Genomic DNA, 16,862 nt, shown 5'->3' with positions numbered 1-16,862 from the left:
ACTCAGAAGTGTGTGGTATTCTGGAAGCCTAAACGAAGTACTTGAAGGAGGAACGAGTGATTAAATATGTCAAACACTGATGATGGATCAAATGATACGAGAACTAAGAAAAGCCCTCTGGATTTAGTGATGAGGTCAATGGTGACCCTGACAAGGAAAGGCTCAGTGGAGCGTTAAGAGAATGCTGAAGGCAAAGGCATGACGGGAGTGGGTGAGTAGAAATGAGAGAAGGAAACTTGGAAAGGGCAAGTACAGCCTATTCTTTGTGCTAAAAAGGAAAGGAGAAAATTGGGGCAATTGCTGGAAGGGGGTGTGGGGGTCAGTAGGTTTTATTATGAAAGACAACCCAGCATGTTTCTATATCGATGGGAAAGATTCAACAGAGAGGAAGTTAGTGATGTAGGAGTGCAAGGAGAGAACTGCTGGAATGATGTTCTTGAACTTGCAATGAAAGGATGGGCTCTAATCCACACAGTTGGCCTTCGCTAAGGGCACGGACAGTTCATCCTTAGCTGCAGGAGAAAGAGCAGCATGTACGTGCCCAGACGCAGATAGGTAGGTATGTGTAACCAAGTTTTCTTCTAGTTGCTCCTTTTGTCTCAGTGCATATAAGAACTAGAAAGAATAGGAAACAGAGGTCTTCAACCTATAGGTCCCGGCATGCGATGTGTAAGAAGCTACCAGTCTCTGTAACATTATACACAGCACTGAAAAGCTTGCCCTGAGATTTCAAATGAGATCATATCCAAGGCCCTCCAAAGCTTCATTCACACTTATCTGGTCAACCCAACACAAGGCAGCTGTTCCAGAATTTTCCCTTTGCTCATAATAGACTGTGGCTTGCTCCTGGCACCGTTAAAAAAAATGCCCCTTTCTTACTGGCACTGCCATCTTCCTCAATCTGGCTCAAGCCAGTAGAAAAGGAAATCCCACTGGGAATTACCTCTATACTTCTCTGTCCCTCCGCTCTGCCTTGGGAATGAAGGTGAGGGTGTTACCTGCTTGTTGACTTACTGACATACTCTAAGTAAAATGACCTCAATGGAGCTTGTTAAACTGCAGTTTCTGCTAATAATCTGTTAAATCAATTACTCCCAGGTGTATCTTCAGACATTTTAAGTCAAGGAGGAATTTGGGGGTAACTGCCTATTCCCATATCTAGGACAGAGCCCAATAGATAGTCACTTAAGAAACATGGTAAATAAACGGAGAGTTTACAAAGCAAGGGCTAGTGATTCTTAGAAGAATCAATATAAACCCAGACTACCTGATAGCTATTTTTGTCAGTCTGATTTAAAAATAACCTCCCACAGAGGGAGGAATTGGGAGACTGGGATTGACACATACACATTATTGATACTATGTATAAAACAGACAACGGATGGGAACGTTCTGTATACCACAGAGAACTCTACCCAATGCAGTGTGGTAACCTAAATGGGAGGGAAGTCCAAAAGGGAGGGGATATCTGTATGTGTATGGCTGACTCATTTTGTTGTGCAGTGGAGGCTAACACAACACTGTAAAGCAACCATACTCCAATAAAAATTAATTAAAAAAAATAAATTAAAATAACCTCCCATAGAAATAAAATCAATGGGAGAATAATGCTACATACAAACAACAATGCGACTAAGTTGCGGTTTTACATTTTTTTAAAAAAAGAAGCAGAAAAGAGAAATATGTCTTCTGAAACAAAAGTACCATTCACTTCCATGGTATGCTACCAGCAGTAGATTCAATACATATGAAGTCCACTCCCTTGCTCAACGGTTCTGGCATTTGAAATAACTTGGTACAAGTAAGATTTCATAATAATTTTCTCTTTCAATTACAAAGCTGAATCAGTTGGCACTGACTGTAACAGTCACGTAAGGAACAACTACAATAAAGTGCAACTTCCATAATTATGTACATTTTACATTCCGGAAGTGAGCACTTACAGAATTATATTCCTAAGAGCACTACTACATCAATGTATAATCTCCAAATTATTCTAGATTATAGTATAATGCATTAAAAAATTCAAAAGGTGTTTAGGTATCACATAAATTACAGAACAGGATGTTAAATTGCCACGTAATAGTATATATTAAACTGTGGCAAACAAATTTCAATATAATGTAAAAAATCAGGGTTGGCTATATGAAAATGGTAAAATTCCAAATCAACCTACTCAATAAAGATTCTGAAATTTTAAAAAGTCTATTCTTTTAATCATGTCTCAAACTCCCGATTAAATAGCTGTTCATGACTGTATTCCCTAAGTGCCTGGAATGGTTGCATATGACATGCTCAATAGTAAGTCTTGAAAAGAATTTTAAAATGAAGAACATTCGGGTGTATAGTAATAGGAGAGAATAGAGGGGGACTGAAGCAATGTAAAATAACTTTTTTGATAAAATCTCTTTAACCAGTATTAACAAGTATTTCACAGTTTATCCCAGAACTAATAATTTAAGTGCACGACCCTGAGCAAAAATGTTGCTTAAAATCTCACTATTCTTAACTTTAGTATGAGAGTTCATCTAGCAAAAAAACAGGGCTTAACTTCCTAAGCATTTGTGTAAACAATGGTTTTGCTTCCACAGGGCTGTTTCTGTCTATGACTGATAAAGTATATGCATAGCACTTTACATTTTAAAAGGCACTTTTACATACTGTTCATTAAATCTTCCTAACCGCCCTATGAGGAAGGCATATATGTAGATCATAAAGTTTAAGTAACGTGACAAAGGTTAGGAGAAGAATAAAAAACTGAAACCAAGATCTTTTAACGCCAAAGCCCACAAGCTTTCCAACCCATGGTGTTGCCAATAACCATAAGACGCTAAACACAGTCGATGGCAATCCACGATCAGGAATTTTAGAAGCAGAGGGTCTCACTGTTTGGGGGAATGGGGTTACTAGACTGATGGACCAGATAAATAAGGGAGGGCAGGCAGTTACCTGGACTACAGCAAAGCACTTGTTAAAACCATCCCTTGGACCCCTGTCAGGAAAGGCATCACTGTAAAATGGCAAGATTGTTAGGGAGATTAGGAACTTGGCTGAATCCATGCCCTCCCCAGGAGAAGGGTTTCTTTTCTTTTAAGATCTGTTCTGTTCCAAACTTGGCTTCGAGTTGAGATACTCCATCGTGAAGAGTATACGTGGAGCAGCTATAGGGTTGGTTTGGTTTGGTTTTTAATCAGAATGCCCAGTTTCAGCCCAGACCTACTGCCTCAGGACTTAAAAGAACGAATGAGGTCCATGTACTCTGATTTCTCCCAATATCTAGTCTCCTCTTCTTCCTTAGTAAGAACCCCAAGTTGTTAGCTGGCTACACTGCCCTCCATCTTTTTTTTTTTTAATTTTTATTTTATATTGGAGCATAGTTGATTACCAATGCCCTCCATCTTAAAGACCACTGCTCAGCCTTCCCACCTTAAACACCACTGCTCAGTCTTCCCACCTGAAACACCACTGCTCAGTCTTCCCATCTTAGACACCACTGCTCAGCCTTCCCACCTGAAACACCACTGCTCAGTCTTCCCACCTGAAACACCACTGCTCAGTCTTTCTGGCAGCTGTGGCCACATGACTAAGTTCTGCAAGAATGGAAGTGATGTAAGGAATCCACCCGGTCTCCTTAAAGGGCAGGGCACACTCCTATTTTTTGCTCGCTTGCTTGCTTCCTTCCTCCTGACTAGACTTTAGTATTTGGAACCGCCGCCGACACCTGAAACTGCCACACCAGGCCCAGACTGCCTACCTCCCGTCTTCTTTAAGGTGAAAAAGAAATTCTCTAACTTCAGCTCATGTTATTTGGCTTTGGGTTTGTTGTTGTTGTTCAATGCTAATACTAACACTAATACATGTGATGCTGTTTCAAAAACTCCACAAATTATTCTAATGTGGCTTCTGGATAAGAATTGCCAATTCAGGAGAATTTCAGTTTAGTTAAATATTTGCTGGGCACGTACTACTATTTCAAGGTACTGCTAGGGATACAAAGTATCAACAGAAGAAGAGATTGGTTAATCCCTGGAGAGTTTATAGTCTAGAAGGAGAAAAAAGACAAAAAGACATTTCACATTCCTGCCCAGTACACCTACTTAAAATGCAAACCCATCATTACTTTTAAGCTTTTCAATGGTTCTTTACTTGCTTTCATTTACAGTCTCCAAAGTGGAGTGTGTGTACCCATGAGATATAGGAATATTATAAAGTCTTTTATATTTACTTTTGTAAAAATATTAGACCAAATGTTACATATACAGATATGATATATACAGATTAACAACAACGGTGCCCCCACATGGTCCACGGGTCACTTGGTCCAGGGTCAAGTGCAGGACGCACAGTAACTTCGGGGAAGAGTGGAGACTACCACTCAGAGGCTGACAGAAGCAACTGCTTCCAGGGTATCATGATGCACTGCAGCTCATGAGAGCTTGGTTACGAGGACTTACAGACTGTATCATCTAGTTTCAGTGAATTCACAAAATACACCCATAACGTGAAGAGCACCACAAAGGAAATCCAGATCGAAGATACTAACGATGCTAACAAAGTGAACAAAGGGAATACAGCAAAGGCTTCTACTGCCAGTGGGAGCTCTGTCAGCTACCCCGGTAAAAACAGATCACATATAATCAGACGACAATAAGCCGGTTCTCCAGAAGACCGTATGAAGATATATGGATGTGGATACGTATACATAGATATATGGATGTGTGCAGGTCACCCTCTATTTATGGGTTATTATTATGCCTTGAGATATAAACTAATGAGCACATGAAGTCATGACATGTGTCTCAACATTTAAAAGCTAAGCATTGAGAGGGTGAAGATAAACTTCCCCAAATTTCTTCAGTGATGTTTAAAGTTACCTGACATTCAGTCCAGAGCTTTACCTTTTCAATTTCTTCACTAAATGTAATCAAATGTTTAGCAACTCCTTTAATGGTTTTTAACAGAAAAGACAAAAAGCTACAAATCACTTGAGGAAATACTTATTCTCAAATTACAAAAAAAATAGTAGACAGAAAATAGTGTGATGAAAAACTAAGATATATTCCTTTGTCAGAAAATACTGCTGTAAGACAGAAAAAATTGCTGAAGATATGAAAAAACAATTTAGTGTGGGATGTTTGCCCTAGAGAAGATTACAGCTGCTTTGAACATGTCTCGGCTAAACCATGTTTGAATAATGAACTATAAGAACTAGTTTGTTTTTTTTTTTTAAATGAACCTCTAAGGGAAAAAATGTATCAAAGAAGATATATTCTCAATAATAAATAACTAAATAAAAATTATTTATGGAAAAACTGTGTATATGTATAAATGCAATGTCCTCATGGAGTATTTATTTTGACCAAAATTTTTTACACAACCCAATTTTAAAGTGAGCAAAGAACTTGAACAGACATTTCTCCAAACATATACAAATGGCCAACAAGTATATGAAAAGAGGCTCAACACCTTTAGTCATTAGAAGAATGTGAATCATAACAATGACGTATCACTTTACAGCCACTAGGACAATAAGTGTTGGTGAAGATGGGGAAAAAAAAGAACCCTTGTGCCCTGATGGTGGGAATGTAAAATGGTGCAGATGCTGTGGAAAGCAGTTTGGTGGTTCCTCAAAAAAAGCTAAACACAGAATTACCACATGACCCAGAAAAATCACTCTTAGGTACATACCCCAAAAAACTGAAACATGTTCAAACAAATACTTGTACAAAAGTGTTCAAAGTAACACTATTCACAATAGCCAAAAGGTAAAAACAACCTAAACGTCCATAAATGAATGAATGTGTAAGATGTGTTGTATATATACAATGGAATACTATTCAGTCATTAAGATCAAGTACTGATAGATGCTACGATGCACACGATGCTGGAAAACATCAGGCTGAAGGAGCCAGACACTGAAGCTCACACACGCAATGATTCCATTTATGATGCCCCAAACAGGCAAATCCACTGAGACAAAACACAGATGAGTCATTTTTAGGGGCTGGGGGCAGGGGTGGAAATGGGGAGTGACTGCTTAATGGGTACAGGGTTCTTTTTGGGGATGAAAATGTTTTGGAAGTAGATAGAGTGATGGTTACACAACATTGTGAATTACCAAATGCCAATGCACCTTATGCTCAAAACAGTTAATTTTACGTTATATAAACGCTATAATTTTTTTTAATTAAAAAACAAACTAAAAAAAAAGCCCCCACGAATATGCATTTCCCATATGATCCAGCCATTCTATTTGCTCCTAAGTATTTATTGATACCTAAGAGAAATGAAAGGTTATGTCCACACAAAAACTCCACACAAAAACTGGATACAATCCAAATGTCCATCAACAGGTGAACAAACTGTGGTACAGCCATAAAATGGAGCACTATTCAGCAATAAAAAAGAATGAACTATTGCTACGAGCAACAACATGGATAAATCTGCAGATCATTATTAAAGAAGCTGAACCTCCTCCACCCCCATAAAAGCATGATTCCATATATGTAAAATTCTAGACAATGCCTACGGAGCACTAATTAGTGATCGAAAGCTGATCAGTAGCTGCCTGTGGACGGGGGTAGAAGGAAGAGGAGGAGGTACCACAACAGGCAGGAATAAACCTTTGGAAGTAATAGAAATATTCCTAATCCTGAAAGTGATGATGGGTCTACAACGTAAACGTGCATCAAAACTCACTGAACTACATTTTAAATGTGTGCAATTTATTGTCTGTCAATTATAACCTCAATAAAGCTACAGAAAAATGAGAATATTTAGCAATAGTAAGGGCATAGTGAAAAGACCACTCGCTCGCTGACTATGGGAGCCAAAATAATACATTTCTTACTCAAACATATTTTTGAAGAATATGTATGACAAAGAAAAATCCTCTGATACTAATGAAAACAACAAAGGATATCAAACTGCAGTGTCTGCTGTATTTGTGTATTTGCCAATACAAACAAACTAAGACAAACCAAAACCTCCTGCCAGTGGTTGCTGGGCTCTGGTGTTTATATTCTTCCCTATGCTTTATAGAAAATAGCTCTATATTTTATATATGTGTGTGTGTGTGTGTGTGTGTGTGTGTGTCTTTCATAAATCTCTCATAATTTTACAATTAGCAAAATATCTTTAAATGTGTCTATTTAGGAATTGATGTTTGCAAACTTTTGCATCAAAATCGCAATTGTGAAAAATCTGCATTGCATCAAACGCAAAATGATGCTTACAAGGTACCCTCCTATAGTGCAGCGCGCATGGCTCTCTCAGCCGTCTACTATAGGAACCCGATCTGAGATTCTGTAAAGCACGCTCCTGCTGCATCATGGCTGCAAAGCTTCTACCTAAAAATAGCTTTACTCTTATGTAATCACTCACCACAGATTTATATATCTTATGTATCCCTGAAATACATTTCTTTTTTTAGAGATAATCCCGCAGGAGGTAAACAACCATTTTTAAAAGCAGAGAAGTTTAATCATGATCTAAACATATCTTATTTTCAGATGTTATTCAAGGGCTCTGTAGCTGAGAGTTCTGTTGGTGAAAATAACTAGAAAAGGTAACGCCCTACCAACTCTAATTTTTTAAATTAACTTGACTGAGAGATTATATACATCTATTTTAAATGTAGAGTTCAACGAACAGTCACAAACGTACACCCCACATAACCAGCACCGCTATAAAGATAAAGACCATTTCTCTTCTCTCCCTCCCCCAGGTCCCCTCACTCTCCCTGTTGTCCTCAGCCCTGCAAACCACTGCTCTGATTTCTGTAACTTATGCTTTAGGTTTGTCTGCTCTTGAACTTCAACTAAATGGAATCGTGCAGAGTGTACTCCTTTGAGTCTGGCTTCTTTCACTCAGTATAATGTTTTTCAGATTCATTCATGTTGCTGCAAGTATGAGCAGTTCTTTCCTTTTCACTGCTGAGGACTATTCCACTGCACAGCTACACCACGATCCCCAACTCCCCTCTTTTAATGCCTTCAGCTCTGTCTCTGGAAATATCTTTTTGTTGAACATCATTAAGTCCACAAAGGCAATAACTTTGCTTTTACAGAATTTTGATGTTTTATTCTGTTTTGACAAGTGTTTTCATGGTTCTCAAACTGGGCGGGGGGGAGGGGATGAGTAAAATATGCTTGAATCACAGCTCAGCAGATTTTAACTCCATCTGAAGAAAACATTTTATGTGTCTAAAGCAGTGCTTCCCAAGTTTTGCAAGTCCTGGTACACATGGAAAACAACCTTTGTGTGGCACACAGGAGAGACCAAGCACCTGATTTGGGGCTCTGGCCATTCTAAGGGTTGAAAAGATCATTACTCTTAAGCCCACTACTTGGAAAGCTCTGTTAAGTTATACTTAAAGAATAAATATCCTTGTTTTAATGACCAATATTGATTTTTACAAAACAAAACTCTTATGAGCAAATAAGGTTATGTATTCAATAAAATATTGATTAAGCAACCAAAGTGACTGGAAAATTCCCAAAGTCTTAAAATAATGAACATGGCTTCTAATTTTTCCTTCTTTAAGTACACTCTAAAAATTTTTTCCGGGGCTTCCCTGGTGGCGCAGTGGTTGAGAGTCTGCCTGCTAATGCAGGGGACACGGGTTCGAGCCCTGGTCTGGGAGGACCCCACATGCCGCAGAGCAACTAGGCCCATGAACCACAACTACTGAGCCTGCGCGTCTGGAGCCTGTGCTCCGCAACAACAGAGGCCGCGATAGTGAGAGGCCCACGCACCGCGATGAAGAGTGGCCCCTGCTTGCCACAACTAGAGAAAGCCCTCGCACAGAAACGAAGACCCAACACAGCAAAAATAAAATAAATTAATTAATAAATTCCTACCCCCAACATCTTCTTAAAAAAAAAAAAAAAATTTCCCATTTTTTCAAACAAAACAAAAAAGGACCCATGACTGTCAACTGGTGCTCAAGCACCCCTTCCCAGCCTAGTATGACACAACTTCTTCATAGAGGGGAGTCAATCCTCCCATTGTGCTCTTCATGCCACAAATATTCATCAACCACCTACACCATGCCGGGCATTCCAGGCTGCAGGGAATCAGCAGTGAACAAAGCAGACAAAAATACCTGCACACAGAGGACTTACAGTCTACCAAGTGGAAAGAAACAGGTAAAGGAGTGAAATACACAGTGTGTTAGGCGGTGGAGAACACTAACAACAAAAATAAAGCTGGGAGGGGAAAGGGAGTCCCAGGAACCAGGGTGGCCAGGGGCTTACCGGGCAAGCGCCATGGGGTCAAAGGCCAGGGTGAGGGCGAGGAGAGCAAGTATCAGGAGACGAGTGCTCCAGGCAGAGGAGAGCAGAGCTCTGAGGTAGGAGGGGGCTTACGAGTCTGTGGCACAAGAGGAGGCCACCGTCCTCAGAACAAAGCGAGTGGGGCAAGAGTGAAGCAAAGGAGAGGCCGGAGAGGCCGGAGAGGCAGGGTCCACCCCTCAGGGCTGGGGAGGCCATCATAGCCCTAGAGGTTCCTTCCCGGGCGCAGGACGGAAAGCCAACTGCAAAGGGCCATGCTCTGCTCCCCAACTTCATGTGGGACGCCAGGCTCATTTCTGGAGGACACAAAACTTGAGGGCAATCGGTAAAGAGTAAAAAGAAAGGATCTGGAAAGCCTGACACAGGAATAACTGGCGAAGGAACTTGGAGATGCCTGGCTTGGGGAAGAAGAATTTATTGGTCGCTCCAAAAGCTGATGAATTGTCACAAGAGGTAATTCCTTTCACTTTTTTGTGATGCTGCAGAGCACAGACTTGAAACCATGAATTAAAAAAAAAAAAAAAGAAAAGGAAAAAGAAGAGGAAAAACATCGCCTTAATGTAAGTTTTAACTTCCTAGTATTTATAGTTTTCCTACAGTAGACTGGGTGGCCCTGAAAGATTATTCATGTATAAGAGTAGTAGTAGCAGCTAGAAGTGCAAGAGCTAACATCTAGGTATGTCTACTATATGCCAGATGTTATGGTAAATACTTGGTGTGCCACCTCATGTAATCCTCCCACAATCCTATGAGGTAGGTATTATCAACAATGAGGAAACTCAAGCTCGTTGAGATGACACGACCTGCCTAGGATCGCAGAACCAGTAAACGATGGAGCCGGTGCTCGAACCCAGGTCTGGGTTTGACTCAAGCTCCAAGCCTGTAACCACTGGCACCCCCTGCCTGTAAGTCCATCGATGGCAGTGTTTACGTGGCACATAAAGGGACCATCTGGCCGGCAGGAAGTTGGAGAGAGGATTCTTGCAAATGGAGAAAAATTAGGTAACCTCTAAGATCCCTTTTTATAATTTTGTGGTTACATTTTCCCAAGTTTTCATCTTATTTTTAAAATTTTCCTTTGACTTCAAGGTTGACAGAAATTTTATACTCCTAAAAACGGCTAAAGATCTAATAATTTCATTATAGGATATGTTAAATTACCTATCCAATTCTAACGCTGAGGATAACCGTGCTCTGATTTTGAGTAACACATATTTTCCTCGATTAGTTCCCTTGTACAAGGAAGGTAGGCTTGATTTTTCTCAAGGACAATTAATCCTTGAACAACGCAGGGGTTAATCCATGTATAACTTATAGCCCACCCTCTGTATCCAAGGTTCCTCCACATCTGCTAATTCAGCCGACCACGGACCATGTAACACTGTAGTATTTACTATTCAAAAATATTGGCATGTAAGTGAATCTGTGCAATTTAAACCCACGTTGTTCAAGGGTCAACTGCATATCAATTTCCTTGTCTCATATTTTATATCTACCACAATTCAAACATACCTGCACTTTCATTTTCCTTTGTAGACAAGATAAAATTCTTTTCAATTGAGCAATTATCCTTCCAAATACAACAGCAAATCGACATTTGGTATCTAAAGTACAGAAAGATAACATAAAAGTATAATACAGATATATGAACTTAAACCAAGTCTACAGTCCATGGAAACCACATCCCTGCTTTGTGCAGTTGTTTTTTACTCACTTAAGGGGAAACAAGGGACTAAGGAGAACTGGCACTGTGCACCCTCCGCTACACTTGAACCAGGGTAACTTCTGAGTGATGAGAAAGCACTGCTCTGCAGGGCGGTTATGAGCCAGTGTAGAGTCTGGCAACCTTGGGGTCAACGTCTGGATAGCAAACATGGTTAACTCCACTTAAAAAAAATTATTTTCTTACAGCCAATTATATGGCTACTATAAAGACAAAAAGAAAACCCAGGAAACAAAAAGTGTTGGCCAGGATGTAGGGAAATTAGAACCCTCGCACACTGTTGGTAGGAATGTAAAATGCTGCAGCCACTAGGCAGAACAGTATGGCGAGTCCTCAAAAAATTAAAAATAGAATTACCACATGACTCAGCATCTCCACTTCTGAGTATATGCTAAAAAGAATTAAAAGCACAGACACAAAGAGATACTTGTACACTCATGTTCACAGCAGCATCATTTACAACAGCCAAAAGGTTGAATCAACCCAAACACAACACTGACGGATGCACGGATAAACAATATGTGGTATATATACATACAACGAAATAATATTCAGCCTTAAAGAAGGAGAAAATCCTAACACATGTGACAACATGGATGGACCTTAAAGGAATTATGCTGAGATAAGCCACTCACAAAAAGACAAATATTGTATGATTCCACTTATATGAGACTCCTACAGTAGTCAAATTCAGAGAGACGGAAAGTAGCAGCATGATTTCCAAGGGCTAGGAGGAGAGGGGAATGATGGATGAGTTACTGTGTAAGGTAGATAGAGTTTTAGTTTAGGAAGATGAAAAGAGTTTTGGAGATGGATGGTGGTGATGGTTACACAACGGTATGAATGTACTTAGTGTCACTGAACTATGTGCTTATAAATGGTTAAGATGGTAAATTGTATGCTATGCAAATTCTAGCACAAATAAAATAATTAAAATTTTTTTCTCCAAATATAAAATAAACAGTTTGATTTGCATTAACATGAGAAAAAAGGCTCCCGTTGTAACATATCACATAGTTTAAGTTGGGTCCTTGAAATGATCTATTACAAAGTCAACTAATATCAAAATGTATATGTTCTTCACATAAAATAAAACCACACTATTAAGTACAAATCTGTTCCTAACGTTTTAACCACTATTTACTTAGTACTCACTACTTGCAGAAAAATCCCCAAATTATCATCATCACATCTGAATGCACTCTGCGGCACAGCCATGTCCAACCAATTCACAAGAGAATGTTGTAATCCAGTGATTTCCAAACTGGGAGGCTATGAAAACACAGAACAACTTCTGATACAATAATGGGGTAAGACCTACAAGTGATGGCAACTACACAGGCACCATGGACAAGCCACAAATCTGGCTCTGAATTCTCTTAAGGCCAAAACAGAAAGAGAAATACAATTATGCCCTTTTAATTGTCCACAAGGAAAAAAATATATCACTTCTTTAGGGAAAACAAACTCCCTCTTTGTCCTTAGCTCTAATTTCTCATTCAGGGTAATATATAGGGGATTAAGAGTATTTGAGGGCAAAATAATCAATAATGCCACTTAAGCTAAATTGTTTTGAAATGCCCCTGAATAGAAATGGAGGGTGTAATTCCAACTTAAAATTCAGTGAGGGACATTTTTCAGAAAATAGAGCCCAGGCTGTAGCATTCTGATGGTTTCATTTTAGGATAAAATTTAGAACATTTAGAGACATGGATAAATTCTATATATTCCAAAAATGTGACTTCAACTAAGCAAAATTTTCGCAAAAAGATGGAGAGTGTTTCCTGTTGCGAACCTGGAATAAGGTATTCTGTGCATAATCCAAAGACGCTGAAATATTCTTGGCCATCTGGTTATTTTTAGAGTCGGTATCCTTTTGTCGAATCGAGAAATTAGCTTACAAACGTCCACATCAGCTTTGAAACAAGATGGACTGTCTTCTCTAACGGATGAATTTTCCTAATTCAGGCTATGTGTGATATAGTGTGTTGTTCTTCAGCATTGAATGTGGAGGCAGATCCCTGGATCTGGCTCTACGTGTAGCCCCTCCTAGCTACATAAACTCGGGGAGGTATCGAACCCTCTCTCCAGGCCCTACTCTCACCTGTAAGAATGGAGGCGACGAGATCAACCGTCACGATCATTTCGAACTGTGTTGTACGGAGGCACCTTAGTGGATGGGGAGGTGCTTTTACTTTACTTCTCTCGTACACTGGCATCTACTGCAGCACCCAATAAAACCTGAAAATCACCAGACTTGGAGATGCTCTACAATCTAAGACTGAGCCTATGACTTCGTGATTTTAAACAACTCATCCATACCACAAAATAAAGGAACAAAAATAAGTGAAGAAAATATTCGAAGTTAAATCATTTCTAAGAAATTTTATTAAAGAGAATTATATTCCCACACTTCATTTGCAATTCAGTTGTCCAGAACCCAGAACAACAAAATCTCCCTCATACCAACATTTTAAGTGAAGGGTGATTTCTCAAGTACCTCAAAAAGGCACAGTGTCCTGAATGTGGCAAATAAAAAGATAGGTAAAGGAACAGATGGTATCACTGCAGCTTAGGATCCAACCACTGGACGTAACAACGTGTCCACTTCTCCATCCGGGGAGGCTATGAGCTCCCTTCCCCAGAGGACAGACACCTCTTCTGAATCCCTTTCAACCACTGGGCGGAGCTCCAGTGCTCCGGTCATTCCTACCACCACCGGCTGCTTCCCACCAGCGTTTCTCTGATCCAGCACCCCAGGCCACAAACCACTTGAACGCCACTTCTCTGTCCCTGAATTGAGCAAAAAATCCTTTCAAGATACTTTTCTGAAAATAAAGCTTGGAAAGACTGTCTTAACATAAAGCTGATGGGTTTATCCTTATCTCATTTGAGTCTCACAGCAACTCATGAAATAGAGAGAAGGGGTCTGTGTTAATAACCCTGTTACACAGGAGCAATGTGAGGCCCAGAGTCAGACAGCAAGGAAAAAGTCACTAATACCAGAGCCCATATTTCAGGACTCCAGGTAATAGGAGCTCAGACTCTACCATCTATGCCATCTTCCTAGGCCTGCCCTATACTCTCCCTAACTTTGCCATCAGTTCGACTGTATTAGGAATAACAAAAATCATCAGGTACATAATGACGAACCTTTGAGCATCTAAAGAAAATTAGACACCAATTATCTTCTTTTTCCTCCTTGGTGCTGGAGCCAGGGTTCTAAGGAGAAGGAAAGAGCAAGATGAACAATGTTGAACGGATAATGGAAAAATCCTGCAGGTATGGGGGGGGGGGTGGTGGTTAGAGTGTAGAAAACCGGGAGACAGAAGAAAAAAGTGGGGGCAGAGGGCAAGGGAAGACGATCATTCTTCTTCCACTGCACAAAGTATCTAGGGGTAGAAAAGAGGGGGTGAGGGAAAAAGAGGAAGAAGCTGAGCAGCAGGTGGGGAAGAGAAACGGAGAGAAATGCCAAGCAATGAAAACAAGGAAAGTTGGGTAAGAGAAAAAAAAAAAATTGGAAGTAGTCAAAACCTTCCAGAAACTTTAGGTATTTTAAATATTAGTAGTTCTCGGTCTGGAATGATGAAGTCTAGGAAATGTATTATTCAAGTCTATAAAATCATCAAAGTAATGGATAAAGCTAGCAGTGATATATTCACTATATTACAAAATACTAGAATTAGTATTGAAAATTGAAATTTAGAATTGAAATCTGGAAAGGAACAAATTATCCACTTTAAGGAGACAGAGAATAATAAATGTATAGATAGTAGGAAGAAAATAAACTCAAGGAAAAGTGATAGAGATAACTATAGAAATTTAAAAGAAAAAGATAAAATAGATAAAAGCTAAACAGTTCTTTGAAAAATAATCCAATAAACAAAGCCTTAATGAGACTGATCTTACAAGGAGAGCAAAATTCATTTGGAAATAGCCAAATAAACATTAGAAGAAAGAAAATGGAAGAAGATTAGAAAAGGGAATACATAATTACAGAATGGATATAAGTTAAAAAGACAATAAAAGAATATTATGAACTTCCTTATAACAACAAATTTCAAAACTTAAATGGAAACGATAAAATTCCTCGAAAGATGTAACTTGTCAAAACTGACCCAAAGAGAAACAGAAAACTAAAGTAGCACTACAACCATTAAATACATGTAATTGGTCCAAAAAAAAAAACCTCACAAAGGTGGTTTTATAAGAAAATTCCACTAAATTTTCAAAGAACAGACCATTTCAATTTTATACAACTCTTCCGGAGAACAGCAAAAGAGAGAATACTCCCAAACTCACTATATGAGGCTAGTGTAACCTTGATAATAAACCCTGATGAGGACAGAACAAAAAAAGGAAATTACAAGCCAATCTCACTTATAAACAGATGTTAAAAACCAAAACAAACCAAACTGAGGAGAATGTTAAAAATAATACATCACGACCAGGTTAGGTTCAGTCCAGGTGCACAAGGATGGCTTATCAATAAAAAGAATCTAAAAATATAATTTGCCACCTTGACCAATAGAAGGAAAACGTCATGATTCTCTTGGTAAATGAACATTTGATAAGTTCAACACCCTTTCATGATAAAAAAAAAAAACTCAACAATATAAGAATGAAAGGGAACTTCACTAACCTGATAAATGGTATGCACCAAATATCTTTCTCAACATGGAATCATTAGATTCCTTTTAAATACCAGGGATGAACATGGATTCCTACCACCTCGGCTGCTGTTCAACATTGTCCTGAAGGCCCTAACCAGTACGGTAGAAAGAAGAAAACTAAATAAGAGGTGTAAGGACTGAAAGAAAGGAACAAAACTGTAATTATTCACGGACTGTCTACAGATACTGAACCCCAGTCTATCTTCATTATTTTTACTTTCTACTCCCCACTCACTCCTCTGCTCACTGCAGTCAGGCTTCATGCTGTCAAGCTTCTAAAACTTCCCTCATCAAAGACACCTGGCTACCAAATCGAACAGATGCGTTTCAGTTGCTACTTCACCTTCTTGGACCTCTTGTCCCCTGGCCCCCCAGGCTGCTTTTCCTCAGTGCATTCCACTGGCTCTCTTTCTTCCACAGACAGTATTCATCGTTTGATTTCAAACTTTAAACGACACTTCTCCTAGTGTTATTATTTACTCCTTCAGCCTCGATCACCATGTTTAATCAGGTGGCTCCCGGTACTAAAGATTCCCAAGTTTTTATCGGACAAGTCAGGATGACCTTATTCAGATGTCATCGTGTTCAAAGGTGAACTCATCCTCCCCTTTCCTCCCTACTTCAGCCACCTTCTATTCTGTGACTTATGCCATGAATGTGGGGTCATCTAACTCCACCGGCTTCATTCCTCACACTCCATCTATGATCAGCTCCTACTCATATTGTATATCTCAAAGTCTCTCTTCTCTCTGCTCTGTATCTTCCTTTCCTTTTCCACAGCCACCAACTAGGCTCAGACTCTGATTATCTCTCTCTCGAATTCCTGCACCTGGCCACTCTGCTTTCAGGCCTGCCCTCTAATCCTTCTCATAAGGAACAAATCTGATTAAATCTCCCCCCCCCCACCCCGATTAAAATCTCTCAGTGATTCTAACTGCCCAAAATAATCCAAACTCTTCAGGCATATTTTACAAAGTCTTTCAAGAAGACCGACCCTGCTTCTACTGATCTAGCCTTGACTTTCTCGTTACCTATCCTACTCTGTTCCAGTCTTAATGAACTATTTGCTGGAATTCATCCCTTTCTCTTCCCCCTGTGTATGTTGTGCTTTCTGTAAGAACCTAGTCAGTCATCTGGCTCCTGCAGTAATCTCTTAAGTTTTATGAAGACAGG

The 16,862-nt window shown here is 39.5% G+C and overlaps 1 protein-coding gene across 9 annotated transcripts in view; it reads right to left on the bottom strand.

Annotated features, from left to right (window-relative positions):
• OSBPL1A (oxysterol binding protein like 1A) overlaps positions 1-16,862 on the bottom strand; it is a 210,731-nt gene that overhangs the window by 96,907 nt on the left and 96,962 nt on the right. The window contains exon 1 of one of the 9 annotated variants that reach the window (XM_082853220.1): positions 10,806-10,834. The exons of the other annotated variants lie outside the window; for them this stretch is intronic. Within the exon in view, the coding sequence (XP_082709346.1) occupies positions 10,806-10,817 (12 nt within the window). The 5' untranslated portion in view covers positions 10,818-10,834. Of the gene's footprint in view, positions 1-10,805; positions 10,835-16,862 lie in introns of those variants that run through there. 9 annotated transcript variants of the gene reach the window in all.

The sequence above is a fragment of the Leucopleurus acutus genome (genome assembly GCF_964270905.1).
Source record: "Leucopleurus acutus genome assembly, chromosome: 13".
In the NCBI taxonomy this organism is placed as follows: Eukaryota; Metazoa; Chordata; class Mammalia; order Artiodactyla; family Delphinidae; genus Leucopleurus; species Leucopleurus acutus.
The sequence above is the reverse complement of the archived record's forward strand: the minus strand, read 5'-3'. Positions and strand labels throughout refer to the sequence as shown.